The sequence below is a fragment of the Perognathus longimembris genome, chromosome 8 (assembly GCF_023159225.1).
Source record: "Perognathus longimembris pacificus isolate PPM17 chromosome 8, ASM2315922v1, whole genome shotgun sequence".
Classification (NCBI taxonomy): Eukaryota; Metazoa; Chordata; class Mammalia; order Rodentia; family Heteromyidae; genus Perognathus; species Perognathus longimembris.
The window spans coordinates 8,676,466-8,691,356 of record NC_063168.1 but is presented as its reverse complement, the minus strand read 5'-3'; the positions used below and the strand labels follow the sequence as shown (position 1 = coordinate 8,691,356).

Sequence of the window (14,891 nt, the reverse complement as noted above, 5' to 3'; positions counted from 1 at the left end):
GGAAAAATCCCAGCAAGAGCACGAGGCTGAGTTCAAGCTTCAGTGTCAGCACAAACACAAAATAAAATAATTCACTGCCCATGCCGACATAAAAATTTCTTCTCCTTAGCTTGGAGAAGGGTATGCTGTGGTGGGTCTTGTTACAGAGTTACTGGACTGGGAGCCACCTAGAGCAGGGGCAATGCAGAATGAGTCCCTGAGGGCCAGCTAGAGCTGGGGTTTGGATCTGCGAGAGAAAGCCCTGCCCTGAATGTGACTGTCGCCTTTGATAGGTCAGAATCTCAGATTCAACTAGAGTACAGCCAAAGGAGGAAGGAACTCTGTCCCACCTCAGCCTGGGGACGTCCTTTGTGATCATGTTAAACAAATTCATATATGCATTTTTTTCTATTGGATCTGTTTTCTGGAGAATCGTAATTCAGACACCTATTTTTTTTTTTAAGCTAGAAAACACAGAGGTTGAGCCAGCTCAGTAGAAGTAAAAGGAAAGGGTTGGAATGCGAAATGGTCGTGCTGCTATGGAAAACAGTATGGTACTTCTTCAAAAAAAAAAAAATACGACACAGAATTTCTTACAGTCCAGTCATTCAAAAGGAAATTGTGAGTCAGGCCGCAAAGAGAACCCTGAGCTCACGGCAGCCTGAGTCACGTTAAGCCACCAGAGGACACTTACCCAAGAGTCCATCAGATGAGCAGAGAAACAAAGCATGGCATCAACGTACGAAAAAATGTCACTCGGCCTGAAAAAAGGAAGTTCTGACACATGCTTGAAGACAGTACACCACGTGAAATGAAGGTAAACACCTTGTGTCTACTGAGGTGTACTTAGTCAAGATAGAGACAGGAAGTGGAGTAATGGTTGGGAGGACGGGAAGCCAGGGGCGTGGGAAGCTTGTTTTCCACAAGGACGGAGCTTCAGCTTGGGAGGCTGGAAAAATTCAAAATATGCATAGTGATGTTCAGGACAAAGTAAATGCATTTAATGCCACTGATCTGAATACCTAAAATGGCAAATTTTACATGGTGTATATTTATCACAGTGTGTTACAGAATGTGATATATATCCTACCTATACCTATATATGTATACACACACACAGACACACACACACACACACACACACACACACACACATATATGAATTTTACTCATCCATCAGGAAGAATATTACGTAATTTTCAGGGACATGGATGGACCTTGTAAAGTTACATTAAGTGAACGAAGTCAGGCTAAGAGAGACAAAAGGTGCATGTTTTCTTGTCATATATGGAAGTTAGATCTTATATATATAAACATGCACGGTGTCCCATGCTTCTATACACAAGCAAGTGAACTAAAGTAAGGTATTTTTATATAGTATTTTATATGGTATTTTATGTAACTCCTTTGGAACATGTGGGGGGAGGACAAAGGGAGGGAGGTGGGTGTAGGGAGGAAGGGTGGGTAAATATATTCATACGTGAAAATGGAGCCAGGGAAATTCCAGAGATGGGAGGGGTCGGGGGACATGGGGGAGAATGATGAAAAGGGTCACACTGATCGAGATGCACTGTACTCCTAATTAAACCCCTCTGTACAACCACTGAAGGATTAGGATGATGTTATAGGATTCCCAAGAAAGAAACGCATGCGCCTCTATATCATTACGCTAAGGACTGCCATCCCCTTCTTCTCCCCTAGCAATGAAGGTGTGTGACACAGGTGATAACACAGCAATGCCAGGCAATTCTTCTGATGGAAAGAGCAAAGGTTCTCCTTAGATGGGGCCTATGAAAGCAGGGTCTCTGAGCCACGAAAAGAGGGACAGCCCTCCTGAAACACGCCCCCCCCCATGCTGGTAAGTCTCCTCCTACCACACCTGTGGAGATGGATGCAGATGTGCCACAGCTGGAGCACACCTTCCCTCTGTGAGCACCTGCTCAGATTCTTCACACCCGCCCCTCTCCTTCCCGCCTTCCTCCTCTCCCTTTCCTCACTCCAAGACGATTCATTACCTTCACTTCCTGCTTTACCCTCCTTCCTTTAACAAAACTTTATTATTTTTCTTAGATAAGCATTTGAACAAAGTGAAGACTTTGGCTCTGTCCCACGCTGTGCTCGGGGCGCGAGGCTCCCTGGTAGGATGCAGCACAGAGGGTCTTCAGGGGACAGGCCGACGTCAGGATCTGAAGGAAGTGACAACTGTCATAGCTTAATTTTTACCCAAGCGAACCCCGAGCCTGTTCTCTTTCTTTCCTTTTTAACAGAATGCTTTATTTCTATTTCAAATGAGATGCAACGGGAGGGATTTGCACCCACAGGCACTTGCGTTTAGTGTTTGAGCTCTGCTGAGCGACACTGACATAAAGCACCTTACACAAGGAGTGTAGAGCTCTGGGTACAGCCGTGGACAAGAGCTATTGGTTTTCTGCATGGTGAGCAGCTCAGTAGTCGTCGTAGTTGACACTGGCCCCGTGCCTGAAGCTGTGGGGACTCCGGGGGCCAATGGCAGCGTCTTCATCATAGTGACGTTGGTAGTAATCGCCGTAGTAGTCATGTCCATTCCGATCTCGGTTTAGCCAGTAGGTGATGTCATCTTCAAATTTCTGGAGGAAAAAAGAAAGAAGGATTGAGAACAGATTTAAAGATGCATGCTCATGTAAAATTACTTTGTCCTTATAGCTTTCCTTGATCATGGTTTTGCTTTGATGATTAACAACGGTTACATCTAACTCCTTGTTGAAATGTCTTTATATTCAGACAACTAACTTACTCTACCTTCCTCCAAAGAGTCAATGCCTATAGTGTGTGTGTGTGTGTGTGTGTGTGTGTGTGTGTGTGTGTGTGTGTGTATGTGCCAGTTCTGGGATTGAACTCAGAACCTGTGCACGCACCATCCTTTAGCTTTTTTACTCAACACGAGTATGTTACCACTTGAGCCACAGCTCCATTTTCTGGTATTTTTATCTATCATCTATCTATCTATGTATCTACCTACCTACCTACCTATCTATCTTTGCTGGTTGGTTGGGTCATAAGAGTTTCATGGACTTTCCTGCCTGGGCTGGCTTTGAAGCAGGATAGACTAGGGAAAATGAGGTATGCTAAGCTTACAGCAAATACAGGAGCTATTCCTTCATGTACTTCTCTTACGATTAAGGGAACAAAGTCATTTTAGGGGAAATGAAGCCGGGTAACTTAAGGAAACTGAGGCCTGGTGAAGGCAGCTCACAAATATGGTATTTAGAAACACAGAAGGGCCATCTTTGCTCCACAGAGAGACAACAGGGTTCATGCCTTTCCTGAGGGATGCGTTCTTCACCCCAAGAATTAAGACTTGTCTGACAGGATGTCTGCCTTCCTCAGAAAAATGCTTCTCCCAAAATTTGAGCCACCTCCTGCCCAAAATGCCCATAGCAGGGCGCCTCCTTGTCCCAAGGGTAAGGATCTGTTATACGGCCGGATGCATTCTTACCTGGAAATACTTACTCAATAAAGCTCTGCCAAGTTTTTTTTTTTTACCATAGTGACTTGTCCAAAACTTCTTATTCTGTGATTGAAGTCAAGGAGCCTAAGTGAAGAGTTCCTACCTTTAAAGGAAAACTTCACTAACCCTCACCCGCATCCCATGACAGCTTCAAACCAAGAGCCCCAGATCACAGCCTCCTGAGTAGTTGGGATTAGTTAGGATTATAGGCATAAGCCGCTGCACCTACTTCAGTGGTTTCTAGAGCTTGCTAACTGGTGTGTGCTGAATTTTAGTCCTGTGCTCAGTCAGCTGCTGCTAAAAATGCCAAGATATCTGGGTGGCCTGATTTCCCGCTTCACCCATTAATAGCAGCTACATGAAGCCACCTTATCTTTAGTCGGCTTTTATTGCCAGTACATTATATTAGCTACTCTCCATATTAAATCCTGCATGCCTATTTCGGATGGTTATCAAAGAAATACAAATTACTGAAAATGATTCAATGATATAGTATTCTCACACACACCCCTACACCCACACCCACACCCACACGAGTGCATTTAAATTACAGGGCTTCAACTCAGGAGTTGCAGCTTTCACTTTATTTGCTTGCTCATGGCTGGTCCTCTGTCACTCCTGTCTAGCATTTCTCTGGTCAGGTGGAGACAAGAGTCTCACAGACTTTCCTATCCATGCTAGCTTCAAATCATGATCCTCCAGGTCTCAGCCTCAGCACCCGGTTTATCTTGTTGAACATTTCAAATATAAGATTATGCTAAAGATGATATAAACAGTAGTGCTTTCGTGTAGGACTTATAGGGCCATGCAACTTTTCAAGATACTAATTCTTAGATGTGAATCTACCTCCGCAGTAACTCCACTGGGCAGAACATCAACCTCAGTAAGAGACAAATGTCACAGAGATGCAAATTATAGTATATGCCCTTTGGGCCGTTTCAATATTGAATAAGTTCATTCCTATAAGTACTTAGCGTCACACACGGCACGTGGTTTGGCTGTAAGCACTTCCCTGTTTGCACAGTAAAAGGAAACTTATATTTGTTTTCCAAAAAGCCATTTAGGGAATAACCAATGGGTAGGACACCACGACACGACCACATGATTTTATTTTATGCAGTCATTAAAAATGGGATCTCTAGGCTGGTAACCAGGGGCTCACACTTGTAATCCTAGTTACTCAGGAAGAGAAGATCAGAGGATCACTGTTTGAGGACAGCCCAGACAAACATGTGCACAAGACCCCCTCTCAACAGAAACCAATGGCGTATGGTCGTTTTCACCTGTCATCCTAGCTGTATCAAGGTAAGAAAATCAAGGTCGAGGCTGGCCTGGTCCTAAAACAAGACTATATCTCAAAATAAGCAGAATGAAAAGAGTTCAAAGTGTGGCTCGAACAGTAAAGCCTCTGCCTAGCAAGTGCAAAGGCCTGAGTTTTCAAGCCTTAGTGCTACCAACACACACACACACACACAACACACGCACACACACACAGACACATATATGTACACGTGCACACACACAAGAGATATGTAAAGATTTCTCTTAACCAATTGATTCCGGTGCTTGGGTTACACCCTCTACATGTGGCAGGTACCCGTTTCAGCAGCCTAATGGAAGATGCCATCTGTGACAAACTCATCTGTCCTCGGGTGCGGTGCAGGCTAGGTAGTTTCCCAGGAGATAGTTACTGCTCAGCCAGATTCAGTCTAGGCCGTTAGCCCTGCCCTGCCCTGCCCTGCCCGCTCTGTGCTGTTCCTGCACCCTAGGTGGAGTCTGCAATTATAAACATTCTTTTGTCTTAATTTGCTGGGTTTTTCCACTCGTGTTACCTAGGCACTGGAGCTGTACCAACTTTCTCAAGTGTATTGGCAACGTTTCTCCTAATATTTGCAAAAATGTGTTTCTATGTAACGTAGTCACTTTTTATTTCTTTATATTACAGGTTTCATCAATTTTCATACCTACACTGATATTCTAGACATTGTTCTGAGATTTTAAAAATAACTGGGTATATCTGAGGTGTGGGCACTGTGAATAAGCTTTTTATTTGTTTTGTTTTGGTGCCCATCCTGGGACTTGAACTCAGGGCCTAGGTGCTGTCTCTGAGCTTTTTTGCTCAAGGCTAATGCTCTACCACTTAAGCCACAGCTCTACTTCCAGTATTATTTATCTATTTTGGTGGTTGATTGGAGATAAGAGTATCAGGGACATTCCTTCCCAGGCTGGCTTTGAACTGCAATCCTCCAATCTCAGCCTTCAGAGTAGCTACCGGGTGAACCACGAGCTCCCAGCACTGTCATTTTAAGGATGCCCAGACAAAGCAGGGTATGACTAGAAAAACTGGTTTTCAAGGAATTGGAGACCCAGGCTTTTTTTTAGCTCTTGGCTTCTCTGTATTCGGACTCCCCAATCTCCTTGTGAAAAATAGCAACTCCTCCCCATTCACTGTTGGCTAAAGGAATCTAATGTCTGGATAGCACGTGGCATGTAGCAGGGCCCATACTTTCGTAAGGAATGGCGCTATGCTTTGGGCATGCGTTCAGTGCGCTGCCCAGGGCTCACCCTGTAGAAGCATGGTCTCCAGAGGACAGGGCTGAGGGGCGGGACCTTCCAGAGGTGCAAGGGAACTAGGTCCAGGGCCTTTATCTCCCCAGGAGATCATTGCTGGTGTCTCCTCCATTCCTCAGAATGGGTTGTTATAAAGCAAGTTCAGGCTTGCTTCTGCACATACTTCTGCCTGCTACGTGGGGGCCATCCACGACGAAGCCTCACCAAGGACACGCGTGTCCCTGGACTTTCTAGAGCTTCAAGTTCACATGATGCTCTTTTCTTTATAATGTGCCTCACCCCGGGCATGTTGATGACAGCATCAGGTAACAGATGAAAGCAAAACAAGCAAGCTGAATTTCCCCACGTCCTGTTTCCCAAGCCAGGCCTCGGTTTCCCCAGGCTGCCCCGCAAGGCGCCAGCCAACAGCAGGAAGGCACACCCACCGCCTCGTCGAAGCCCATGTAGAGGAACTGCTGGTACCACTGCTGCACCTCGGGCCGGCTTCGATCCCACAGCTGCCGCTTGGCGCGCTTCGGGCTGCCCAGGAACGCTTTGGCTTTGTTCTCATCCACCGCCACGTTGGTCTTAGCTGGAGCAGGGGCTGAAAGGGGTGATTCCCCATCCCAAAGCACAAAGAGTGATTTCTCTTCTTTTCCAAAATAAAATACAGTCGTCTTGGCGTTATTAGAATTTCTCTGGGTTTGAACTGCTTCTGCTTTCCTGAACTGACTCAGGGTGAGTGTACTAGCACTTTCCCTCCTTAACCACTAACCATGTGTTACTATTGGGAAGGTCTGACCTCTTTTCTTCTTATTCTCTACACATGTCACCCTACTGGGTAGCAGAACATGGGTGCCTACTCCTCCCACGTCCTGTATTTCGGTGTCTGTTATTCAACCTCTTTGTATCACCCTTCCCCACACAATGATTTCGTTTTTCTTTTCCTTTTGCCAGTCTAGGGCCTTGAATTCAGAGCTTTGTGCTCGCTCAGCTTGCCCAAGCTCACAGCTAGTGAGTGCTCTACCACTTGAACCAGGCCTCCAGCCTGGCTTTGCGCAAAGCTTATTGGCAATGGAATCTCACAGACTTTCCTACCTGGCTTCAAAGCCTAATCTGCACCTTAGCTTCCCGAGGCTCTAGGATTGCAGGTGAGAGTCAACTTCATTCTTACACACATGTGGTCAGTCAGTAGTTTCCCTGCTCCTTGTGCGTAAGCTTTCCCACAGCCATGTAAAGAGACAAGCGCTAACGGTTCACGTCTATTCCTTAGGATAACCATGAAATTCAGCTCATCCCTTGCAAGACATGCTCGCAGCCCAGACCTCAACGACCGCTGGTCGCTTACCCTTTGAGTTCTGCACTCTGGAAACAGAACTAGTGTTGCTACAGACAGAAGAGGGTTGGGCTTGGGAGACAAGGAAGAATAAAGCAACTGAAATGATGAGCCAGGAGCAAGCAGGGACAGGACTCCCCCCAACGCCCCGCAGTTCTGACATTAAGTTGCTACCTGTCTGCAGGGTGTGCTCAGAGATGCCACTGTGCTCTTGGCCTGGCCCCTACTGTCTAGTCTGTATCACTCATCTAGAAAACAGGACTCTCGGTCTTTCCCTGGCTACTATCGCAGGGAATGCACAGGACCACGAACTAAAGCTCGCTATGCCTGTTAGTTACATGAATAGAATTATCAGAAAGGATCATCGTGTGTCCGTACTCCTGCCCTCGCTTGGATATTTTTGTTCCAGGCTGGCACTCTACAACTTGAGTCACACTTCCATTTCTGGCTTTTTGCCTGGTTAATTGGAGATAGCAGTTGCTCCGGAATTTGCCTACCCAGGTTGGCTTTGAACTGAGATCCTCAGATCTTTGTCTCCTGAGTAGCTAGGCTTACAGGCATGAACCACCAGTGCATGGCAAGAAGAGATTTTTTTTTAAAATACAACCCCTTCCAGGCTTGGTGTACTGCTCTAGACACAGTAGATCCCCAGGATGCATTTCTTGTTTTTTGTTTTTTGTTTTTTTTTTTTTTTTGGCCAATCCTGGGCCTTGGACTCAGGGCCTGAGCACTGTCCCTGGCTTCTTTTTGCTCAAGGCTAGCACTCTGCCACTTGAGCCACAGCGCCACTTCTGGCCATTTTCTGTATATGTGGTGCTGGGGAATTGAACCCAGGGCCTCATGTTTACAAGGCAAGCACTCTTGCCACTAGGCCATATCCTCAGCCCCAGGATGCATTTCTTGGCATAAGTGGAGAAAAGATGGAGGGCAAGGAAGCACCCTCAGGAGCCATGACTATGAGAAGAGGGGCCTAGGAGAGCATCCCTCGTTCCAGCACGTTCCTGAGGGATGCTTTCGAGAGTGAGCAACTCGACAGAGCCTCACGGGCGACTGTGATGGTGCCAGGATGTTGGGATCCCGCTTAGAAATTTCCTGTGGCCACGAACCTGTGTGCCTGGGGATGGGGGTATCCTTGAACGTTAGCCGGGAAGTTTGGGAATGCAATATCACGGGTCCCACTTTAGGAGTTTCCCCATAAGCTAACAGGGAGAAAAATAAGGTATTAAATGGCCAGGTCAGAAATGTGTCCGCTTGGTTGTGTCTGAGATACTTAGTTTTACAGAGTTAGATTGAGAGGAGGAAAAGGATGACCGTGAGACCACGCAATAGATCCGCTTGACCTAACTGATGTCATCCGGCCCAGAACCCATATTTTGTGATGCCCAGAATGTTCTATCTGCATGACTTCCGGCTACTGTCTATCACATAGATCTCAGGAGCATTTTCCCACATATTGCTAACACAAGGTTATCTTGTGTAGATAACATTCTCCGATTGCAGACTGAATGTACAGAGTACTATACAATGCTGATCCATGCCTTTCCCACCAAGTAAGGCTAAATATGCTCTGATTGTGTGCCCTAAGTCCAGACATGATCTCTGACCGTCTTCAGAGGCAGAGACATCAACAGCTCTTAGAAAAACCACCGCCAAACACTCATGACAATAATACTTACCTAATAAAATGCCACGTCACATGCCCACAGAGGAAGTCCCTCAACCCGAACATCTTCCATGGGAGTTGTTTGATTCTCCACACACAAAGCACAGCCTACAGTCCAAGGCATTTTCCCCCTGAGAAGACTGCGACCCTGCCCATAGCCACGAGGCGCACTTACCTTCTCGTTTCTGAAGCATCTGCTTGAGTTTATTCCCACTTATGCCACCTGAAAGGATGCAAATGGAAATGAGTCTCAGAGTCGCCCTGCACCCCGTCATGTATCAAATGCAAAAAGCAGAATTGGAAATAAGAACCCCATGTTCCTAGCTTGGCAACTCGGGGAGATTACAGGAGCTAATGCTTCTCGCCCACTTCTTCAGGAAAAGCAATCTGGAGGGCTCGTGGTCAATCTTGGAGACCGTTACTATGGATGACTAAGTGTGTTACCATTTCAGCCTCTGCCTAGCAAAGGTGACATCAGTATCCTAACCCCGACACCTTGTCCTTAGGACCAGCCAACTGTCACGTGTACCTCCCTGAAAATGTCTGCTTCAAGATACAAGGAGTCCAATAGTGCCCCCCTCTCCTTGTCTATTCAGGGCCTCCAAATGTGAACTCACTTGGAAATAGGGTCTTTGCAAATGTAATTTGTTAAAGAACTCAAGATGTGGGCGTCTTGGATATAGGGTGGGCTCCAAATCCGGTGACTCGTGTCCTTATAAGGAGAGAAGACACAGGCCAGGCAGCCCTGACATACAGGGCCTGGCAGAAACGAGAGTTAGGCCACTGCAATCCTTGGAACACGCCCATTAGCTTGCTCTATATAATCTCTTGATTATAGCATCCCATAATCAAGCATCATTAGGACTACTTGCTATGAAGGTATTTGGTTTTCTTAAAGTTTCTAATCATTCTGGTCATTTTAATAGAAAATAATATTTCCAGCCTGAAAGAATAAGAGCTGCTATGAGGGCCTTACAGAAAACCTCCAGTCCTTAAATTGTTTTGCAGAGGACCGGGGCTCACAAAGGCTAGGCCCCAAGGCCCCGAGGACCCCCTTTGCCCTCTGCATCCTAAGTAGGGAGCAGAATGCCTGCAGAGGCAGAAACCAGAGTCGGGGCTGCTCAGGATGCAGAAGCACACTGAGATGGGGGAGCCTGCCTTCAGGGCAGGGTCTTCAAGTCTTGTTCTGTGGACACGTTCCAAGGGGCTGAAAGAGGGTGAAGATCATGTTTGCGTCTGCAAAGGGAGTTTTGCCCAAGCTCCAGAAGTGTCTAGATCCCAAAGGTGACTAAGAATCCCTGCTTAGGGCTGGATGAGTTCTTACATTTCGTTTAGCAACACACAACACACACACACACACATACACACACACACACACTTCATTGCTTTATGGAAACATTATCTTATCTACAGTTTTTATGCTGGCCCTAGGATGTTCTTGTTTAACTTTTTCACTCAAGGGCAGCACCTGAAAGAGGTAGCCGCTGGGTCTCTGCTCGGACTGCGCTGTTCAGGCCTCTTTACTTTGCACATCATCGCACTTGAAGGAGGTCAGGGACCAGCCAGAGCTGGGTTATAAGGATATCTAGAGCAGACAGATGAGGGCTGAGCTTGTGGTATGGGTAAACAGAATAAAAGACAAAGGCATTTGAGATTCCCTCCAAGAGAACTAAAACGTCTGGGAGGAAATCTGCGGTTCTGGGGGCCAGAGGCCCACAGAGTTGTGGGGCTAAGGAAGCATTTACCAGTGGCTATGCCACCACCGAGAGGTAGAACGGCGTCCCAAGTGTCGCCTCGTTAGGAGTCATTGACATGGATCAAGACGCATCGCATTCATAATCTGCCTTGGCAATTGGCAACTCCTTTGTACAACTACTAAAAGGTAATTTTTTTTTATTAAAAAAAAGCCAGATGTGGTATTAAATACTGTGATCCCAGAGCTCAGGAAGCCGGGACAGGAGAATCCTAAGTTCCAGCACAGTCTGGGCTACAGAGTAAAACCCTGTCTCAAAAATAAGTAAATAAATAGTGCTGAGCACTGGTGGCTCGCGCCTGCAATCCTCACTACTCAGGACACTGAGATCTGAGCACTGCAGTTCAAAACGACCCTGGGCAGCAAAGTCCATGAGATTCTCTTTCCAGTCAGTCACCAAAAAGCCAGAAGTAAAGCTGTGGCTCATGTGATAGAGTGCCAGCCTTGAGCAAAACAGCTAAGGGACAACACTTGGGCCTTGAACACCAGGGCGTGTGTACACACAGGCCCACGTGCGCACGCACACACATGCACACACAAAACACCAAAAAAAAGAGAGAGAGAAACAATATAAACGATCTCAGCATAAATCAACGAACGGTACTGAGCACTTCACTGGCCTACGGCAGAGAGAACCATCTCTCTAGATGGGTGGGAAGGCTCGTGAGCACTTGTTTCCCTACTCAACTTAAGAGTCAATGAAGGGATCGAAGAATATATTTGGGAAGGTAGACAGATACATTCCTTGACACTAATTTTAGCATTCATGAGTAGCTTAACACTTGCTGGTCTCTAACAAATCTCAGGGCAGTGCATTAAGTAGCGCCCCCTCCATCTGGTTGCCTTCTGCAAAAGTGCTTAAGAGTTAATGAGGGAAATGTGGTCTGATGTGGAAACAGACATTGGCTTTGAGCCTTTCCCTTAAGGCTGCAATGTCTGCAGTAAGTACATGTTACTACTGCTCCACAGACGAGAGACCATCTCAGCTCTGCAACTCAAAGGCATACAGAGACCTTGTCTGGTGCTCTGCTCTACCACACGAGCCCTGCCGCCAGCCCAGCCCAGATTTTTGTTGGTAAGTTGGAGATAGACTTTTCTGTCTGGTCAGGCTTCTAACTTCAGTCCTCTGTATCTCAGTTTCCCAAATAGCTAGGATTACAGGCATGAGCTACCAGCCCCTGGCTTCAATGAAAATCTGTGTGTGCGTGTGTGTGTGTGTGTGTGTGTGTGTGCGCGTGCCAGTGATGGGGTTTGAATTTGAATTCAAAGCCTGGGCACTGCCCCTGAGCTTTTTTGCTCAAGGCTAGTGCTCTACCACCTGAGCCATAGCTCCACTTGTGGCTTTTTTGGTGCTTAGTTGGAGATGAGAGTCTCACGGGCATTCTCGCCCAGGCTGGCTTCCTACCATGGTCCTCAGAACTCTAAGTAGTTAGATTTACAGGGCATGTGACACGGACGCCCAGTGACAATAATATTTTAACTGGTTCTGACTGTTAACTTCTTGGTATAAACTAAATGAAAGATGAATACTAAACGTCAAGGGCTTAGAGTCAGAGCTCACAGAAACATACTTGTATGTGCTTTTTTTTTTTTTTTTAAAGCAAGGAAAAAAGAGTGAAGGTCTAGAGATCACCCCATTGGAGACTACTGATTTGCTTTGCCAGCAGCTGTCACTTAGAACACTGAGCCTGACAATCAGGACAGGATTCTGGCGATTTCCATGAGCCTGTGGCTCCCCTTCTAGGACTCTAGTTTTCCACTCTTCCTTTGTAGAAGCCAAATACAGACCCAGAGAGATTTCCTAGGTCTCCATCTACATTGGGGCGTGCCCAGCTCCTTCACACACAGGATGAGCACCAGTCTCAGGGGCTTGGCTGAGTCACTTAGCTCCTGCCAGGATCAGCACCCTTTACCAGTGCACCTGGGTGTCCCCACTACCTGCCTCTTGGAATGGTAAGTGCTCCCGAGCATCTGAGACGGCGGCTTGTGACCCTCAAAGGATCTCAGGGCCAGAGCGTGCTAGCCGCAGACGGGGTGCCGTGTCCGGTTGTAGTTTGTAAGGTGGAGTCCGCGCACCTCCAGGGTCCTGCTGGTTGCAACCCCCACCCCCCACCCCCCAGCTAGGTCTTTCTGGGGTGAGTGTGCAGTGCACTTCTAACCGTGGACACAGAATTCTCAGGCTTCCCCATCCAGTTCGCCAAGAGCTCTAGGGCTTACCTATCTGGGGGTGTGGGGGGGGGGGACCCTCACCCCTCACTGGGTGCCCGGCGCACGCGCACCCGTGGGCGCTCATCTCCATGCACAATCCTAGCCCCGCTTCCCCCTCGATGGCCTGGGCCCAGAGGGAGCTGGGGGTGCGCCCCCCCGCCCCCCCCCCCCCGCCTCCTTCCCGGGGCGCCCCGGTAGCGCCCTCCGGAGCCAGCTCCACCTCCGGTCGTCCCCGGACCCGGGCCGCTCACCTGGGCCGACGCAGAGCAGCAGCAGCAGCGCCAGCCCCGCCAGGGCCAGCACGGCGGGCCGCGCGGAGGAGGAGGCGGCGGCGGCCATGGCTGCAAGGCTGCGAGGCTGCGAGGCTGCGAGGGCGAAGGGCGCGCGGGGAGCAGCCGCGCGCGCGGAATCCGGGTGCCTACGAGCTCCGCGCCGGCGGGTGGATGGGAGGGCGGGCGGGTGGGCGCGGCTGCGGGAGCTCGGGGCGTCCCTGCCCGGGGCGGGGCCCGTCGGGTGGGCCACAGGCCAACGGGCCCCCGGCCAAACTTGAGCTCCGAGCCACCAGATCAGCACCACCGGAGCCCCTGCCACGGGTCCTGCGGGGAGCCGGCCCGGCGAGCGTCCCGCGTCCCCACGCCCAGCTCCACCCGCCAGGCGCCCCCGGCTCCCCTCGAGGTCTTGGGTCCCAGCCCCGGGGCTTCCCCATCCCGCTCGCTGGCTCAGCGGGCGCTGGCCCGGCTCCTGCCTTGGCTTCCGCAGCCGCCTATGGAATGTCCTCCATTCCTGAACTGTCTGAAAGCTGGCTTTGGCGGGACGGTGTCTGGGGGCTGCTTTGAAAGAGATAGGAAAGCAGTGTAGCTCAGTGGTTCTAGGCTTGCCTAATGTGCCTGAAGCCTAGGATTCATCCTTAGCAGTGTGCACACACACACGCACACACACACACACACACACACACACACACCATCACCAGCCTTGAGTGGCTCACCTACTTTCTTTCCTCTCTTTAACTTGTAGTAACAGATAAGAGATAACAGAAAAGCAGCGCCATTGCTTCATTGGGGACAGCAGATGAGCGCAGCGCTGGCAAATTCTGCAGAACATCACAGGGCCTGATGTGGAACTGCCATTGGTCACAGAGGCCTCAGACACAGCTGGGCCCACACAGGGCAGTGTCCTGGCTTGACTGACTCATAAGCCAACAGCAAGACCGGTAAAATGGGTTCCATTTCAATACCCTTAATTATTTTGTATGTGGGGAGGAAGACACTATCTAGGCTTAAACTCAGGGCCTTACCATGGCTTTGCTTGATTACATAGGTGGCAATGTACCTTGTAAGCAGTGCATCCAGCCCAGCTTTTTAGTGATTATTTTTGACATAGAATATCATAGACTTTTCTGCCTGTGTTGGTCTTGGACCATCAGCCTCCATACTTCAGCCTCCTGAGTTGCATGAACTAGTATGTCCTGCTAAAGTTGTTGCTTTTAAAGAAAAAAAATCTCTTGTTTTCATTTCCTGGAATTCATTTCAATAAATATTATTTTGTATGGTCAGATGCACATAGGCATTGTGCCTTTCTGTTCCTCTCCTAAGAGTATCCTCCTTTGGTCTCACTGTGTGTGAATGCCTTTGACATAGAATATCATAGACTTTTCTGCCTGTGTTGGTCTTGGACCATCAGCCTCCATACTTCAGCCTCCTGAGTTGCATGAACTAGTATGTCCTGCTAAAGTTGTTGCTTTTAAAGAAAAAAAATCTCGTTTTCATTTCCTGGAATTCATTTCAATAAATATTATTTTGTATGGTCAGATGCACATAGGCATTGTGCCTTTCTGTTCCTCTCCTAAGAGTATCCTCCTTTGGTCTCACTGTGTGTGAATGCCTAGAGTCCTGTATCATTTATTATGTCCTGCTAT

The 14,891-nt window shown here is 48.3% G+C and overlaps 1 protein-coding gene across 1 annotated transcript; it reads right to left on the bottom strand.

Annotated features, from left to right (window-relative positions):
* Nucleotides 1–2,070: 2,070 nt before the first annotated feature.
* Nucleotides 2,071–13,354, bottom strand: Ecrg4 (ECRG4 augurin precursor). The gene is made up of 4 exons (XM_048353542.1): nucleotides 13,228–13,354; nucleotides 9,191–9,238; nucleotides 6,463–6,620; nucleotides 2,071–2,585 (listed from the first exon to the last, which is right to left on the bottom strand). Exons 1-4 carry the CDS (start codon nucleotides 13,313–13,315, stop codon nucleotides 2,424–2,426), a joined length of 456 nt encoding a protein of 151 aa, XP_048209499.1. The 5' UTR covers nucleotides 13,316–13,354; the 3' UTR covers nucleotides 2,071–2,423.
* Nucleotides 13,355–14,891: the final 1,537 nt, after the last annotated feature.

What these genes read in the sequence shown, in the direction of transcription:
- Ecrg4 (XM_048353542.1), bottom strand. Translation starts at nt 13,315, where the DNA reads ATGGCCGCCGCCGCCTCCTCCTCCGCGCGGCCCGCCGTGCTGGCCCTG. An exon ending in GCTGCTCTGCGTCGGCCCAG is followed by an intron (nt 9,239 to 13,227) that starts GTGAGCGGCCCG and finishes GCATCCTTTCAG; the next exon opens with GTGGCATAAGTGGGAATAAA. An exon ending in ACATGGGCTTCGACGAGGCG is followed by an intron (nt 2,586 to 6,462) that starts GTGGGTGTGCCT and finishes TTTTTCCTCCAG; the next exon opens with AAATTTGAAGATGACATCAC.